Raw genomic sequence first — 18,043 nt, 5'->3', positions numbered from 1 at the left:
GAGTCTTCATGTAGTTTTAAACACACACTAACACTGTTAGCGTGAAAATGTAGCTTCGGTGCGTCAAAAATAACCCCGCAAGGACGAGTGTGCGTCAAAAAGGGCTTGCAATGCGTCGATTTCACTCACGAGCGAGACGTTGCAACGTTTTTCCTTTCATCAGGTCAGTCGCGTTGTTTCTTCTCTCCGCAGGAGAGCGATGCATCGATCCGGTCAGCACTCTCGGGTCCGGGCAGGCCTTGCGTTGTTTTTACACGCCCAGTGGTGTTTGTGTCAGAAATCCGGCCGCAAGATGATCCGAAAACCACACAGTGCGGGTTGCGATCTCACCAGCCTCCGTCAGTGATGCCACGCTTCGTTTCTCCAGCTCCATGCGTCGATTCTTTGGTTGCGTTGCAGGTGAGCGTTGATTTTCAGCCGCAAAGCCAGCAGCACGTCTATTTTCCAGCCGCAGATCGGAGTTGTGCCGATCTTTTTTCCTGCATGGCATTCTGTGCGTGGATGTCTTCCGCTTAGGCTGACAGCTTCTCCTTTCAGGGTCCCAGTAACTGGATAGGCACCACAAGGCAGAGTAGGAGTCTCTCCAGAGACTCTAGGTGCTGGCAGAGAGACGTCTTTGCTGTCCCTGAGACTTCAAACAACAGGATGCAAGCTCTAAATCAAGCCCTTGGAGATCTTCACAAGATGGAAGGCACACAAAGTCCAGTCTTTGCCCTCTTACTCTGGCAGAAGCAGCAACTGCAGGATAGCTCCACAAAGCACAGTCACAGGCAGGGCAGCTCTTCTTCCTCAGCTCTTCAGCTCTTCTCCAAGCAGAGGTTCCTCTTGGTTTCCAGAAGTGTTCTAAAGTATGTGGTTTTGGGTGCCCTTCTTATACCCATTTTCTCTTTTGAAGTAGGCCTACTTCAAGGTGAAGTCTATTTTGAATGTGAAATCCTGCGTTGGCCAGGCCAGGCCCCAGACACTCACCAGGGGTTTGGAGACTACATTGTGTAAGGGCAGGCACATCCCTTTCAGGTGTGAGTAATCCTAGCACAGATGGCTCATCAGGAAATGCAGACTATATACCAGCTCCCTTTGCGTCACTGTCTAGTGTGAGGTGCAACCAGCCCAACTGTCAAACTGACCCAGACAGGGAATCCACAAACAGGCAGAGTTACAGAAATGGTATAAGCAAGAAAATGTTCAATTTCGAAAAGTGGCATTTTCAAACACACAATCTTAAAATCAACTTTACTAAAAGATGTATTTTTAAATTGTGAGCTCAGAGACCCCAAACTCCACATGTCCATCCACTCTGAAAGGGAATCTACACTTCAATCAGATTTAAAGGTAGCCCCCATGTTAACCTATGAGAAGGACAGGCTTTGCAACAATAAAAAACAAATTTAGCAATATTTCACTGTCAGGACATATAAAACACATTACTATATGTTCTACCTTAACCATACACTGCACCCTGCCCTTGGGGCTACCTAGGGCCTACCTTAGGGGTGCGTTACATGTAAGAAAAGGGAAGGTTTAGGCCTGGCAAGTGGGTACACTTCTTGCCAAGTCGAATTTACAGTTCGAACTGCACACACAGACACTGCAATGGCAGGTCTGAGACATGATTACAGAGCTACTTATGTGGGTGGCACAACCAGTGCTGCAGGCCCACTAGTAGCATTTCATTTACAGGCCGTAGCACCTCCAGTGCACTTTACTAGGGACTTACTAGTAAACCAAATATACCAATCATGGATAAACCAATCACATACACGTTTTGTAAAGGAGCACCTGCACTTTAGCACTGGTTAGCAGTGGTAAAGTGCCCAGAGTAACGAACACAGCAAAAGCAGAGTCCAGCACGCATCAACAACCTGGGAAACAGAGGCAAAACGTTAAGGGGGACCATGCCAAAGATGAAAAGTCTAACAGTAGGCACATTTGGTAAGGTTGTAATGGTAGTGAGAAATGCTGCGCACTGCTGTATGTGGATTTTTTATTACCATTATAGAAATGCCACTTCTAGAAAATGAGCCTTTCTCTGTGCTTATGACTGTTGTTTTGCAGCTTGACTTCAGTCCACCTCTGGGGCAGAGTGACAGCTGGGCTTTGTGAATACTTTTGAGACAGCCTGCACAGGTAGTGTGGAGGTGTCACGGAGGTGCGTCTGCATATTAAATATTCTTCCTGGGCTGGGAGGAGAGGCGGGGCAGACCTGCATTTCTAAAATATGTGCCATGGCCTCATACAAAGAGCTCGTTTACCCCCAACTGAGGTCTGGAGCCTGTGCTGGAGGAGAGAGTGGACACTCCTAGAACCTGTTGGAACTGGTTGGGGTGTCCTCTGTTTCCTTTGCTTTTTGCGATAGCAATGGAGCCTCTGGCGGCCTTTTTGCGACAGCACCATGGTGCTAGAGGGTTGCCGTTTCGTCAGAGATCAATTCTAATATCTATGCATGTGGATGATGTTGCGCTGTATGTGTGGAGCCTGCGCACAACTTGGACGTGCTATTAGGTGAGATTGTTCGGTTCAGAAGAATCTCTGGAATAACGATAAACTGGTCTAAGTCTGTGGTGTTGCCTCTTTCATCTGGAACGGTGGTTTGTCAGTCTTGCTATCCTCTTGTTTGGGCGGATGGCCCTGTTAGGTATTTGGGACTTTGGTTAAGTTGCGATGTTGAGACGCTCTGGCTGGCCAATTATGGTAAAGCCATGTCTTGGCTGGAGGACATTATTGTGGCGTGGCGTTCTTTGCCTTTGTCTTTAACTGGACGGATTGCGGTGGCAAAGATGCTGGTATTGCCCAAATTTTTATACTTGTTTAATAATCTTCCTCTGGTGCTTACGGCTGCTTTTCTGCAGCGCCTCTGTTCTGCAATGGCTTGCCTGGTCTGGGCTGGGGGTCAGCCTCGCATTGCATGGGAAAAATTGGTGCTACCATTTGGGTTGGGTGGACTTGCAGCCCCTGATCTGGCGCTTTATTATCATTGTGCGCAGGCTCACTTTGCATATTATTGGATTCGGCCAATTCGGTATTTGCCGCACCTTGCACCGGAAAGTGATGCGGTGTGGCCGGACGGGCTTGAGCGAGTGTTTGCAAATCTATTGAGGGATCATTCCCGGGGTGTGGATATGGTGGCCTGTACCGTTAGGGCCTGGACGGTCCTGCTGAAGCGATCTGGGGTGTGTGTGCCTTTTGCGCCGTCTATGTCCGTGATGGCTGTGGCGGATGAGGCGATGTTTTCATGATTCGCAGCTGCAGAATTTTCTTCGTACTTCGGACTTGGTATCCTTGGAGGACTGGTTTGCCGATGGGAGGTTGAGGTCCCCGGGGGAACTACTGGGGGATGGGCCTGCTAACATGCCGCATCACTTGTTTGTGCTGCAGATACGCGCTATGCTGCGCGCACGGTATCCTAGTCTTCCTGAGATTCCACCGATTTGCTGCGTGTTGGAGGTGCTGTGGAGTGTACAGTCACCGAAGAAGCTTATTACTAAATTGTATGGCTGTATACAGGAGCAGGGGAGGACTGGGGCTGGCTGCTAGGGCGAAGTGGGCAGCGGATGTGCGGGAGGACATTTCAGAGGATGTCTGGAGGGCGTGCTGTGCGCATATGAAGGAGCTATCGCCCAACTATAGGTTGCGCCTTATTCACTTTAAGTTTCTACACCGCTTGTATTATACCCCTCGAAGCCTGTGCGTTATGGGGCTGCGAGCGGAGGACGCCTGTGTAAGATGCCAGGCTCCGGCCGCTGATTTTCTCCATTTAGCGTGGCACTGTGCAGAAGTATATGACTTCTGGAGGGAGGTTTTTCGTGTGCTTGCCGAGATGACGGGACTGGAGCTAACTCCGTCTCCTGTAGTAGCGTTGTTGGGTAAGGTGAGTGGGGTGCCGTTGAGGGTGCGGCGAGTAGTCGGTATGCTGCTACTGTTGGCGAAGCATAGGGTGGCAATTTGCTGGGGCCGGGGTTGAGCTCCTTGAATTTCAGACTGGCTGCGGGATGCTGCGTTTTGCCAGGAGCAATTGACAATTTATTGGGAACTGGCGCCGGAGGGCTCTAGACCACGAGATATTTGGGTGACCCTCCGATCCTATCTTGCGTCTGTGTGTAAATGAGGAGCATTTCTGCTGACTGGATATCCTGATACATTGGTTAGGTCCTCGCTTCTGTGCGTGGCTGCTGAGTGAGATGCTTGCTGATGGTGCTGACTGGTTCCTCCCGGCCTCCTCCTTGTTTGTTTTTTCTTTTTTCCTTCTGTTGATTGCTTTTTCTGGGTTTGCTCCTTGGGCTTGGCGGTCTGCTGAGGCTGGTTCGGATGTAGGCTGTATATACATGACATTTGATATTGTTGCTGGACTTTGCCTGCTAGAACCTCATGGATGCTTAGAGACATTTGGCACTGTTTGGGCCTGGCGAGACTTCGTGGTTAAATTAAGTTGTCAATGCATTCGTTCCTATACTGTGTGGGCTGAAGGGGCAACCTTGTCTGTTTGTTGTCTGCTGTTACAATAAATGAATAAATAAATACAAATAAAAAAAGCTGTGCAAAACTGAGTATAAGTACCAGGGGTTTTGCCCATGAAAAAGAGACACTCTTAAACAACTGACATGGACACAGAATGCTGCTGGAGCGACTCACCATGAACCGCCTTGGACTGCTGCTGTTGTGCTGACCTGTGACCTGTTGGGTCACTAAGAGGAACTGCCTGACTGGAACTCTTTGTGCTGGTCTGCTCATTGGGCCTACTGCCCTGTGTTTCCAATTGTTGTCTCCAGGGGCTAGGTGCTGTGGCCCCTGCTCCCTGCAACTTCATTGCTAAAAGCGCAAGGACAGTGCTCTGAAGGCTCCTGTGCTGGAACCTAGCGCATGAAGAGCACTCAGATTTGTTGGTTTAAAGCATATTAAGAGTGATTTTCTTCATTTCCCCGAGGGAGTAATAACCGACGTGGCCCGGGCAGGACTAGCGCATCCGAACACTCTTCTTTATGTGCCCCCGAGACACAGGCAAATGATGGAGGTAGCGATTGCACTCTGTCTGTTGCCCCTGGAGAGAGGAGCGCTGAGAGAACTGCCCCCAGGGCACAGGCAGGCATCTACTTTGAGTGCTTCACCGCCGCAACCTGAGTTTTAAAGAAGCAGGTCTCTGCCTGTGTGGAAGACCGGCTGTCGAGGGCCACATGAGGTCAGTGGAGCCGCCATGTCCACGCCACGCCCCTGGAGGAGCGCTCGACCCTGTACGACTGCTGCTTGTCTGCCGTAGGCGAAGCAGCATCCCGAAGCAGAGTATCGCCACCAGCTGGGAATATCAGGTGGCCTCCCATCCCCGAGCGGGCTTGAGGGCTGGATCACCACGTTGAGCCGTGCGGGCCTCCTCAAGCCTCATCAGGAGCCTTTTGTTGCTTTAGGTGGCCCCCATTCGAGGAGTGGGGTCGCTTCCTACCTGGGTGTGGGCTTTCTTAGTTGTTCCTCCCCCCACCGGCATGTTCTGGGGATTGCGGGGGCCTTGATTGTTGGGAGCATTACTTTGCAGGACAGACATAGGCCTTAACGGAGGCCTTAACAGAGGCCGTCCCTTCGAGGGCCAGTTTGTGTCCACTGTACTCGAAGCTAGAGGAGTTCCAGGATTAGGACATGGATGTCCCTGCTTTCACCTAGCGCATGGCAGCCCTGGTTAATAGGCTGACCTGTGCCCCCTTGGAACAATGGCTTTCTGATGTGCACGATGGTGCAATATGTTGATGATCTGTGCATACTGATATGTTTTCATGTTTTGCCATGTGTTCTCTGATGTTCCTTTTGTGGGCATTTATGATGATATGTTTACTAGGGCATGTGCATTTTTTGTAACATTTTTACTGTGACCTTATGCATTTATGATGATATGTGTTTTACCATGATATGTGCATTTTAGCAATGTTCACCTGACTACTGCTTATGTTGCAGGATAATCAGTAACCTATGTGTTTTATGTGACTATTGCTGGCTTTTGCAGAGTACTAGTAACTGTGTAATGTTCTGACAACTGCTTGTGTGGCAGGGTATTACTGACATGTTGTGTTTGATCGAATGATGTTGTGTACAATACAGTTTATTTATATATAACCTGGTGTTTTGTTTCCTTTGTGGTGGGGATAGTGCTTCACACATGTTGTGTGTGTTGTGCAATTGCTTTACACACTGCCTCTGGGAAAGGCCTAACTGCTCATGCAGAGCTACCAAGGGGGTGAGCAGGTGTTATCTTGGGCAGGTAACTCCCTTGCCCTGACTAGAGTGGGTGGGTTCTGCCTGGCTTATGTGCATACCCTAGCTAACTAGATACCCAATTTCTAACAATTCCTTTTGCACAGATTTTTGCAGTCTTCATTCAGCTGGCTGATTTATCGTACCACCCATAAATGTCTGGATATTTTACCAGAATACAGCGGAAACAAGTTTGAGTGGAGATATAAATATCTGGCCATTAATAGTAGACACAAGCTTTACATTTCACATTTTTACATTGCTATTATCATACAATGCTGTAAATGCACATACAACACCTGAACTAAAGCTCATTGTGCCAAAGGTGTCTGCATTCAATAGCATATTTTATACTATTTCATGTTATAGATGCACAGATCAACTCCCAAAGAAGCTGACTATATTAGTCACTTTATGGTGGTGTATGATCAAGATGTGCAGGCCCCAGTCAAGCTGCAGTGGAGCACATCTCATCCCAAAGTTATTTTGTGACCGTTGATTAGGTACTTGGCCAAGATTGAAGAAGACTGTAGATTGGAAGGTGATGACAGTGTGGTGTAGTATCAAGCAATAGACTTGCGCTGCTCAGCAAAAATACACTGTCTTAATGCAATGTAGCTTTTGGATGTTTCATGTGAGTTTATTTGTACTGGTTATAACTTCAGTGGTGGCTGGTGACATTTTGAAAGTGGTGGGATGTAGAATTTAGTGGTGAGTGTGTGGTGGCGAGCGAGCAGGGCGAGCGAGCATAGCAAGTGAGCGCACCTGCCATAAGGAGGGTTTGGTGGGGTTCTCTCCCCTAGAAAGTTTAGAAAAAATAAGTGGGAAAATGGTGCATTTTCAAGCTAATTTGAGAAAGCTAGAAGGTTAATAAAGCAATTGGGAAAGTGTAGTTATGTCATCAATAAAGAGTCCATGGGCACAATTTGGAAACAGGTGGCATATCACCTATTTCCTTGACAATACTGACCGCCTGACATAGCAGACAAACTCTGACCCGGTAAAATGGGCTATTTCACCCTCAGTTATTCGTCTTCCCATCAGCTTGACAAATGCAGAGATATTTGCACAGCTATGTCACCACTTTAATTAGATTTCATCCAAGAGGAACCAGAATATTAATATAAAGAACTTTCTGGTGTCTTTTGAATTTGTGATGGGATGGGAGAGATGCAACAGACCTGGACTCAGCCTGGACTGGCACGTATCCAGTGGGGCACAATAGTCAAGGGGCCTGGTGAGTGAGGTAGCCTGGTGGCCCAGAGGGAAGTCAGGAACATTCCAGACAGACTTAAGCCAGTGAAACACTAATAGGGAGTCTGTACAATAGTAGAAATGGGGTGCCAAATTCCCTGGTGTGCAACTGACTTTTCTTGTCACGCTGGCCCTTCAGAGACACAGGCCTATTGGCAAGGCCATTGGAATGATGCGATTCTGCAGTCGCTGCTTTTTCCGCATAACTGTGGAGTTGCTGCATTTATTACATACTCCATCTGCTCCTGCATAATCTGCAGATTTTAACAAAAAAAATCTTTCTAGCTCAAACAGATAACAAAAGTAACAAAAAGCATGGTGACATGTCACCATGCAATGAGAAGCTCTTCGCAAAGGTTGACTGGTCATCTTTAAATTGCTTATTGATGTATTTGGGTGTTAAACTGGTACTCATAAGGTGAAATCTTTGCCCAGACATTGTTACCTTGTTCAAAAATGATAAAATAATGATGTAATACTATCACATAATACACCTGTATAATTCACCTTTTCTTCCTGCATAATTTAGTTAAGGTAGCTGCATAACTGGGCCCTCCCCTACTGCATAACTCCACTGGTCCTGCCTTTAGGTGTAGCTGTACTGTCACAGACTCTACCCCAGTTGTGCCAGTCTTTTTTCAGGCAATATCCTACCTCTTGCATTGCAAGTCTTGTAGCTCAGCCTTTTGCAATGAAAAGTCAATTATGCACAAACCAGAATACAAAAGGGAAAAAACAAGCATGAGCAAACTGCTCCCATGTGACTTTTGACAACTTCAAGTGGGAAGAACTGCTCTCTCACCTACTCAGTCTTACTTTCTTAAGTCCCTGCCTTTCCTCTGATGTTTGGGGAAGTGCTTTGAAGCAGCCTAGGAGCTACACAACCAGTCAGCATGGCATAAGAGGCAAAGACAGTGTTGTTTAGTAACCCCACAGTTTTGTGTTGTGTTTGAGTTCCTCCTTTTGTTTGCTTGCTCAATGGCCCACAAAATAGCTGTGAAATGCTGAGTATATTGGTGAACATGACAAGAAAGTCTGCAGCAGTAAATTGTTGCAGTGAGTGTGTGACAAAACCCTGTGCAACACTAGCAGGAAATCAAGAAAGCAGACACACACTGGCAGCAGCACAAGGTAGGAGAGGTGACATATCCCACAGTGGGTCACCATGCACCTGACAGCTCCTGTGTGCCTCACTCCTGCAGAAGACGCCCAGGCTTCCCACACTGGCCATGGCCCTACTACTGCAGCACAAGAAAGAGAGGAAGGCGGGGTAGAGCACTAGGTAAAATACTGGCGGGGTGGCCACCCTAGTCTGAGGGTGTAGTAATCTATTAGTGGCCAGTGTGTGTGTCTGAGAAAGAAGTGTGCATCAATCTTAATGCTGCAGTACAAAGAATATAAAGTTATGCAACATGTGTTCTTGGCTCTCCCTTTCATATCAGGCTGGCATTAGTCTTAGGTAGTCCCTATCTGCGTGTAGTTCATGCATATCTCACCCTCCTTACCCACGCCTTAGCTTCCAGGTGGCTATTTGACTTTAGGCTGAGTAAAAGTTTAAACACACTCACCGTCCAGTTCAGAGTCAGCAACAAACATGATGGCTTTTTCTTTGTCTCGGGCTCCACTCCAGATGCGCGTGCATGCCACCAGCATGGAAGTTATGACCTCACCTCACTCATGCCCTGACTCACCCCATGTCTCCTGAGCCATCCTAGATGCTGCCCTCTTGCTGTTTCTGTTAGGAAACAGCAAGAGAGCAGTGCAAGGATTGGCTCAGTCAGGCACTGCCAACGCTCATTTGGAGCCTTTGGGGCTGTGCCAGCAATCCCCGGGCTTCTACATTGCAGCGATATGTGAGGGTTCAAGTGAGCATGTCAGGCTGGACACAGCAAGGCACTCGTCCATCTGACATGAGCACTTCACCCTAAGGAGGCCCAGCACTTGCCAATCATGAAGCAAGCTCAGAGCGGTGATTCCCCCCTCCCCCTTGCTCTGTCCTGTAACTTTGCCCTGGGTTATGCCGTACACTGCGGATAAAAAATGAATATGTGATAAATGCCATTATTAAACATTTAATATGACAAAATAAACAGGGTCCAATGCCCCATTCCCTCATAAAGAACCCTGCGTACCTTTCTATATAAGATGCATCGTGTTCTTTCTGTCTGACTTTTGAAGGTACTTGACGATGAACTTTACCGTTATTATACCCATAGTTGAGGTTTAAGGGTGAAAATTATATGAGTTTTGTTAGACTGCTGATGAGAATTGTTTTATTCTTTTTTTTGGTCTATTATTGCTATGCTAATCACTGTTGTGAATCACATAGTGTTAGACCTGACAGCCTTAGGGTTGTTATTCCCCAACTTTGTACCTGCCTCCCTCCATTTTTCTCACCCTGATTTTGCTCGTTTTATGATTCTGCACACTTTACCAGTGCTGACCAGTGCTAAAGTGCATGTGCTCCCCCCCCCCCAAGCATGGTAACCATGGCTCTTACCCAATTGGCATATTTAATGTACCTGTAAGACCCTAGTAACGTGCACTAGAGGTGCCCAGGGCCTGTAACTTAAATGCTACCAGTGGGCCTGCAGTAGAGATTGTACCACCCAAAAAGTAGCCACTTAACCATGTTTCAGTCCTGCCATTGCAAGGCCTGTGTGTGAAGTTTCACTGCCACTTCGCCTTGTCATTTAAAACTACTTGCCAAACCTTAGACTCCCCTTTTTCTACATATGTCACCCTTAAGGGAGGCCCTAGGTAACCCCTAGGGCAGGGTGCTATGTCACTAAAAGGCACGATATGCACTTCTGTGTTTTAGATGTCCTGGTAGTGAAAACCTCACAAATTCTTTTCTCACTTCTTTGAGGCCTTCTCCTCTCATAGGCTATCATTCGAACTGCCCTTATGTACTTTTAACTGGTAGATTATCATCTGAAAGGAGTAACCCTATCATGTTTAGTATGGCCAGAATGGTAATCGAAAATCCTGCTTACTGATGAAGTTGGATTTAATATTCCTATTTTAGAAATGCCACTTTTAGAAAGTGGGCATATCTCTACACGTACTGCCTTCTGTGCCTTACAGCCTGTCTCAATCCAGGTCTGTGCTGTGCTGGTTGACAGCTCCCTTTGTGCATTTCACCCAGACAGCCATAAACACAGGCCACTCAGCTGCATCTGCATTCATCTGCATACTGATGGGTTGCTCTGGGCAGGAAGGGTGGATTGGCTTTCACTTACATTCCAAAGGACAGTGGCCTGCCCTCAGGAAAAGGACTGATAACTCCCTACAGTGCTCCTGGCAGACAGGGCTTGGCTGAAAGGGGAACTTGTGTACTTCAAAACCACTCTTTGAAGTTTCCCCCACTTCAAAGGCACTTTGGTTATGTACATTGGGTCTCTGACCCCACCAAATCAGACACTTCTGGATCTACAAATGGAATCTGTCAGAGGGACTGCCTAGCTACCCAAACGATTCATCTGGTCTGCTTTGCTCGAAGAACTGCTGCCCTGCTTGTTGCCCTGCTGACTGCTGGCCCCTGACTCTGCTAGAAGGACTTTGCCTTCCCCACAAATGATCTCCAAGGAGTTGGTTTGAGCTTGTCTCCTGTTCTGAAGTCTCAGGGCCACAAACAATTACCAAAGAGAAGAAAATCACGGTGCATCGGAAAATTGACACAATGCTAGCAGAAATCGAGACAGCGCCTGCCTCCTGGCTGAAAGACTGCTGCATCAGCTACTGGATTGACACAGAGCCTGCTCCTTTTTACCAGCGTGTCAGGGATTTTCAGTGTATCACCCTTGGATGTCAAAATGTCCCCATATCTCAGCGAGGAACCAAGGCTGTGCTCTTGAAAATTGACACACCACCTTGCAGCATGGAAAGAAACAAAGCATCATCTGTGCCACACCCAAAAATCCAAGGCATATTTTTCAACAAATCTCTTCCTCCCCCCCGGTTTATCGTTATTTTTGATTTATCGCAGGTACTGTGTGCTACAAGGATACAACCACTGATTCTTAAGGATTGGGACTCATTTAAACCTTTAAAAAGTAATATGGCATGTGCCTACTGGATTTTTGTTGTTTTGGTCTTATTTTATTCAGATAAATATTATCTATTTTTCGAAACTGGTGTGGAGTAATTTTTGTGGTGTTTTCACTGTGTTACTGTATGTAGGTCTGAGTATAAGCAGGAGTATAAATATGAGTTATTGCACAAATACTTTACACATTGCCTTCTAAGTTAAGTCTACCTGCTCTGTGCCAAGCGACCAGAGGGTGAGCACAGGATGATTTAGGTGTGTAGTGGCTTACCCTGACTAGGATTGTGGTCCCTTATACCTCTGCCAATTAGAGACCCAATTTCTAACACATAGCAATCAGAAATCCCTGTAGAGCATGAATAAACTCAAGGAACTATTGTTGCTGTATTTACAATTATCATATAATGAAGTGACTTGTGCAAAGATGATTCCAGATAATTGTGTATCACACATATCAATGAACATTTTAAAATACAAACAAAAAATGATTGTTGCTTTCTGAAGTCTTGCGAGATCTCGGAACTTGGTTGTTGATCATTTGAGATTTCATCCATTTTCGGACCATTTTAGGAAAAGGCACAAACCAATGTGTGGCTGTCATATGATCATGCTCGCACTCGAGTCCTGATGAAAACATTTATAAAATGCTCTAGGTAAAAAATGCATGTGTGATGTAATGAACTGAATATGTGATGATGGAGTGTATCTTTGAATGCAAAATAATCCTGCATGCATTGCAAGCCAAGTATTCCAAAAGAAGCAGAATAATACACCAAACAACCAATAGCATGAGGTGAGAGAGTGATACTTCTCTATGGCAGATCAAAAGCACACTGCATCTGTACAGTAAATAAATTATAACAATAGGTGACACAGACAGCTGCACTGTCAGGCCAGACCTAAAAAACATTTTGCTCAATTAGGCAAAGGAAGGATACAAATAATCCAATGAGAGCAATATGAGACTGAATTGCTTCTTGATTAGGGACAAACGCATGAACAAGGAAGAAAGTCATTGAATCAGGGGAAGAAAACTGATGTAGACAACAAAGCTATCCATTCATGAGCAAGGGGCTAACTCAAAACTACTCTAGGTATATGTTATTAATAGGAAACTGAAGGTCTGCATGCAGACAGCTAGAGTTGTCTGTAGCAGAGACCTTAGAGGAAAAGTTCACTATTTTGTAGATGTCAGACAATTTGAGTAAAATAAAACTCTGTTAAATCTCTGGTAACATGACACCAAGGAGTCAGGCTTATTTCAAAGGCAATGTGAAATGTATTAAAGTATCCACAGTAGGAAAAGTCACACAAACCACAATACAACTTCATAGCCACTTTTAAAATAAAGAGAAAATGTTATGAGCAAAATACTACCAAAATTATAAAAATCAAACAGCTTGAATCAGAAATACGTATTTTTAAAGATTTAACCAGAACAAAGAAAGCAGAAAGCACCAATGATAGTCGATGAGAGTGGTAGACAGGGACTGTAGAAGCAATTTGAGGCTCACTGCAATGGAGTCCTGGTCAGATACAAGTGGATTGGTCCTAGTGAAAAGTATGGGAGACAAAAGGCATAAAAACGGTATTAAGTCCCAATTCAGAAAGGGTCTTCTCCACTTTTTTTTAAAGAGAAGTGTTTACATTTCTTCTAAGCCCTAATGCAGAAAGAGACGGCATGGGCACTGCAGGGGCCCCCGTAAGAGGGCCCCTAAAAGATTTTCAGTGTCTGCCATGCAGACACTGAAAATCGCGACGGGTGCTACTGCACCCGTCGCACCCTTCCCACTCCGCCGGCTCCATTCGGAGCCGGCTTCCTCGTGGGAAGGGGTTTCCCGCTGGGCTGGCGGGCGGCCTTCTGGCGGTCGCCCGCCAGCCCAGCGGGAAACACAGAATAACCGCGGCGGTCTTCTGACCGCGCAGCGGTATTCTGGTGGCTCCCGCCGGCACCGCGTTTACCGTGGCCGGCGGGAGTCAGAATGACCCCCTTAGTTTTGTGGAGGTGCTACGAGGCTTGACTGTGACAAAGCTGAAATTCAATCTGACTTCATAAGTCTGCTGGTCGGATGCTTTTTCCAGTGCGTCTCGCTGAGGCTCTGGAGAAAAGGTTTTCAAAAGTTTTCATATTTTCATCTGGTGTCCAAACAACCACAGTAGTACAATTCAGTGGCTTGCCAGGACTTCAGGAGAGGCACATGGAGACAGGGTTGGGCAGAGGTTCACAACAAAGTCCAATCAAGGTCCAGTAGGCAGTGATCAGCTGGGTACTTCAATAAAAGGCCACTTGCAGCTTGTGTCCATATGGCCACACATGTTGTTAGCCAATTGACCCTTGGAGTCCACTTCTTTGTACTGGGTACAAGTGGAGCAGGTCCAGTCCTTCAGGGATTCTTTCAGGTCATGGGCAGACAACCTAGTCCTTTTCTGATCTTCTGCAGGTCCAGAAACGGTTCTACGGAGGGTTTATGGTTGATGGGGTGACTTATGGGTACTCCTAAAACAATCAGTAAAACGTCCACTGGGAAACACTGCCCACTTTTTCAGTAGGTACTGTCTGCCTTACTGCAGGCCCAAAATGCCATGTGCCACAGCAATGCCAAGATGTCTGAAGTCTTCAATGAACAGTAAACTTGGGTTCTGAGAGATGGGGGTTGTGTTTGGAGGGATACTATGTAAATCACCAATTTACTCCTACCATACCTAACACTAAAATCTAGTTTCAAGTAAGCCCTGACCCCACGATAAAACAGGAGACAGAAGTCAAGTAAAAACAAAGCAGGGTATCTCAGTCACCAGAAAGGAGATACACAGGAATTGTTATCTGATCCTGTTTGATTCCTTTCAAGAGCTCAAATGTTCTACACGTGCCTCAGACAGACCATCCAGGATTTGACATGTTTGTGCTTACAGTATGCCCACAACCCTCACCTTGAATACCCTGCTAAGCTCAGAGGGGTCATAGCTGCCCATTGAGGTTGACCTGCACACAAACTGACCAATTGTACAGCTCCTGGTAGGAATTTGTCACCTCTATCACACCTCATTCAGGCCAAGGACAGGCTGGCCAGCTGTCAGAGCTAATGCTAATTAGCCACCCAAAAGCTAAGTCATGGAAACGATAACTTCCTAGAACTTACTTTTCCTAAATATTTATTAAAAATCCAACTTTATTGTTGATTTTTTAATATAAACAGCGGTTTCATTATTTGTCTAGCTGGACTCATTCCCGAAATAACAGTACTACATTTCTAATTTGCACTCTGGTTTCCACATAGAACAAAGAGGCCCACCACAGTGAAACTAGTTTTTTGGGCTTTATCACGTAGGAACATTGCAACACTAACTATCTACATGTCTTACTTTTAAATACCATGCACTCTGACTTGTGGGGTATAAGGGCTACAAAAGGGTTGATTTGACAGGATCACAATGGAGGTTTTACTATGCAGCTGTCTTACTACACAGGGTAAGCCTGGATCCATGTTTTCAGTGCCTCTGTAGAGCATGGCACAATAGGTACTGCAGGCCATAGAGGTATTTCACTGTCTATGACATGGATGCATTTTTGCAGCATATACTTAAAATTAGAGGTAAATGTGCAAATCATGGTTGAAAGCCAATTGTAATATGTTTAGGGGTCACAGCATGTACACTGGGCACTGGATACAAGTGTCCACGTTAGCATTTAGGATTACCAGCTAGAAAGTCCAAAAAATAAAAATAAACTGGTGGTGACCAACCAAAAAGGATCAATTTGAAACTGGGCCAATTACAAGTTCCCCATTAATCCTAATGGGTTTAGTAATAAAAGTTATGAAATGCTTTGAGAGTACAATAACACAGTAGCATGTTGTGTGCTTTTTCACCCAGACACTTTGACTACTGAAATCAGGCAAAATGTCCTTGTGAAAGTTTGCCATTAAATGGCAAAAAACATGCAGGTATTAGCACAGAAACACTAGTTCCCCGTGTTTTTCCCCAGTTACGTAATTTCCCCTCACCAGTCTGAGTTATCAGTGTCTGCAATATCCATAGTTTAAGGCACAAGTACTGGCCTACTCATAATGGCCCCTAATGTTGCACTTTAATAGATTGATGGATGGATGGATGGGATGGTTGGTTAGATGGAAGAATTAATGGAGTAATATGACGATGGTGGCAGCTGGATGGATGTGATTCCGAAGATAAATTATGAAGAATGCTACTGTTTAATGGATTCAGCCGACTGCCGTACACCAAATTTAATGTGGAACTGGAAATGACAGCTCCACTATTTAATCCTCACCCCAAAATATTTCAAACATGGCAACCTCATAATTTATTTCTGCCTTCTGTCTCGATGGTCTGAATTTTTCTATTTATGATTATCACTATCTCTAGTCTGACTCAAGTATGGCACATACCATTGGACAAATAAGCTCAAATTGCCAAGTCCTGTGATGTTTCCAAAACAGCCTTGCCAGCGCAAGCAGCAGACACAGAGGAAAAGCAGATCTTTTATTGGCACGTTATGTCAAGTTTAAAGCCATTGATTGTGCGGGGCACAGGAAATAACTCTATGTCATATTCATGTTACTGTGCAAACTATTGTATAGTCGTAAAATAAGAAATCATGCTATTTTATAACATAGTTATTTCTATTTTTATATCATGGACGTTTTTAATGGAAGGGACTGCGACCTACTGTAATTTATATAATTTTGATACTGCTTTTTTCAAATATATTTCCATTTTTACTTTACAGGATTGCCAAAACCGAGGATGAAAATCTACACCAGAACAATTCAAATCAAGACTTTGCTGTTTATAAAGTTCATTTTATACCCCCGTACAGATGAGATGTGAAAATAGTTGTAATTTAAAAAAATACTGTGTAGTCTTTTCAATTATGTCCTCATTATTTTCGAAAAATGATATAAATGTTCACTTTTCAGCAGCTTGTACAACTTCCCCTTAAAGAAAACACAATTACTGGTTTGTGTTAGGAATTATGTTTAATAGAGAAACTGGGCCTGATGTAGATTTTGGCAGATGGGTACTGTGTTCCAATCATGACACATATCCTGTTCGCTAACTGCAAGTGAATTATACCCTAATTCACTTGTAATACGGCGGATGGTATATCCTTCACGTTTGTGAGGAAATACTCATCCGCCAAACTCTAAATTAGGCCCTTAGTTCTAGACCTCAGAGTAAATGTAGCTTGGATTGGGCTTTCAGGCTGGATTCCCTTGTTAAGTTACTCAGGGAACACAACGTTATGTTTTGCAAGGTGGAAATTCCAGTTGCCCAGTTACGAATAATTTTGACCCAAGATACACCTTTTCAGATATTGGAATATAAATGCCCGGCACAATAAAAACAAATCCACTCCATTATATAAAAGTACAACCTACCACCAAATAGAAAACATTAAACATCAATGATCAGTTACAGGTTCCCAACTGAACCAACAGATACATCAAGAGAAACAGACGGTGGGCATGTTTATTCCCCTCATTATGTGCAGTTGTGTTCAGCTTCAGTTGCTATACGAGCAGCAGGCAAATAGAAGCAGTGAATATGCTCTATAGCCAGAGCTCATGACAGTAACGGATTTTTGCACACTACGACATTAATGCTTTCTAGAGGAACTCGTGTTTATTCATTATCCCTGTTTTGTCTATAACTCTTGCAAAATGTCTATACAAAAGCCTGGCATCAGTTGCTGTTTGTACTTTCGATTTTTAATGAATGGTTTTATTGTGCAGATAATAAAATCCAAAACAAATAAACAAAAAAAAGCAATAAAAAATACACTACAATCAAAACTGAATTCATGTCAAAACCACACGCCTTGATTTAAACACGCATGACATATTAAAAGAGGACATTCCTGCCTGGAAATGTAAAACAATCCTGAGATATAAAGATAAAATGAACCACCAAGCCCAGAACCCCACATAATACACAAAAAGACAAAATACATGAGGCACAAGCCCTAAAATGCATGGTGCATTAAATAGTGATTACACTAAATACCAACATATACCGTTGGAACTGCATAACCTGACCAATAACGGGCAGCATAAATTATATATACAGGCGAGATAGATCTATGAAGTGATATAAATCCTAAGCGAGGAAATCAATTACTCACTCGAAGACACTTATTGTCTATTTTATTTTCAACATTGTTGGTCTGTTCTTTTGGGCTTTTCTCTATCAACAATCTCCCCGTGTTAGTGAGTTCTGACAAAAATTATAGAAAAAAAACATTCTATACAACTGGTCTCACCGTTATTCTAAATACATAAACACATAACATTAAAAAATTAAACTAAAGAAAATTATGGAAAAAAGTTCTTTGCACTGGAGTCATTCTTTGTATATGCTGCTGCTCTTTTGGGCTAGCAGTCTGTTATAAAGGAGGGAATGTCTTTTGGTATCATTTAGTAGGTTCTTATTCGTCCTATGTATTTATAGTGCCATCTATTTCCTTTCTAGTCCATGACTGTAAATTCCAAG

At 44.6% G+C, this 18,043-nt stretch overlaps 1 protein-coding gene across 1 annotated transcript in view; it reads left to right on the top strand.

The window, feature by feature from the left end:
* LOC138295629 (mucin-like protein) overlaps nt 1-17,620 on the top strand; it is a 447,313-nt gene extending 429,693 nt beyond the window's left edge. The window contains exon 20 of the mRNA XM_069234035.1: nt 16,281-17,620. Within this exon, the coding sequence (XP_069090136.1) occupies nt 16,281-16,374 (94 nt within the window). The 3' untranslated portion in view covers nt 16,375-17,620. The remainder of the gene's footprint in view (nt 1-16,280) is intronic.
* The last annotated feature ends 423 nt before the right edge of the window (nt 17,621-18,043 follow it).

This window comes from Pleurodeles waltl, chromosome 5 (genome assembly GCF_031143425.1).
Source record: "Pleurodeles waltl isolate 20211129_DDA chromosome 5, aPleWal1.hap1.20221129, whole genome shotgun sequence".
NCBI lineage: Eukaryota > Metazoa > Chordata > Amphibia > Caudata > Salamandridae > Pleurodeles > Pleurodeles waltl.
The sequence above is the reverse complement of the archived record's forward strand: the minus strand, read 5'-3'. Positions and strand labels throughout refer to the sequence as shown.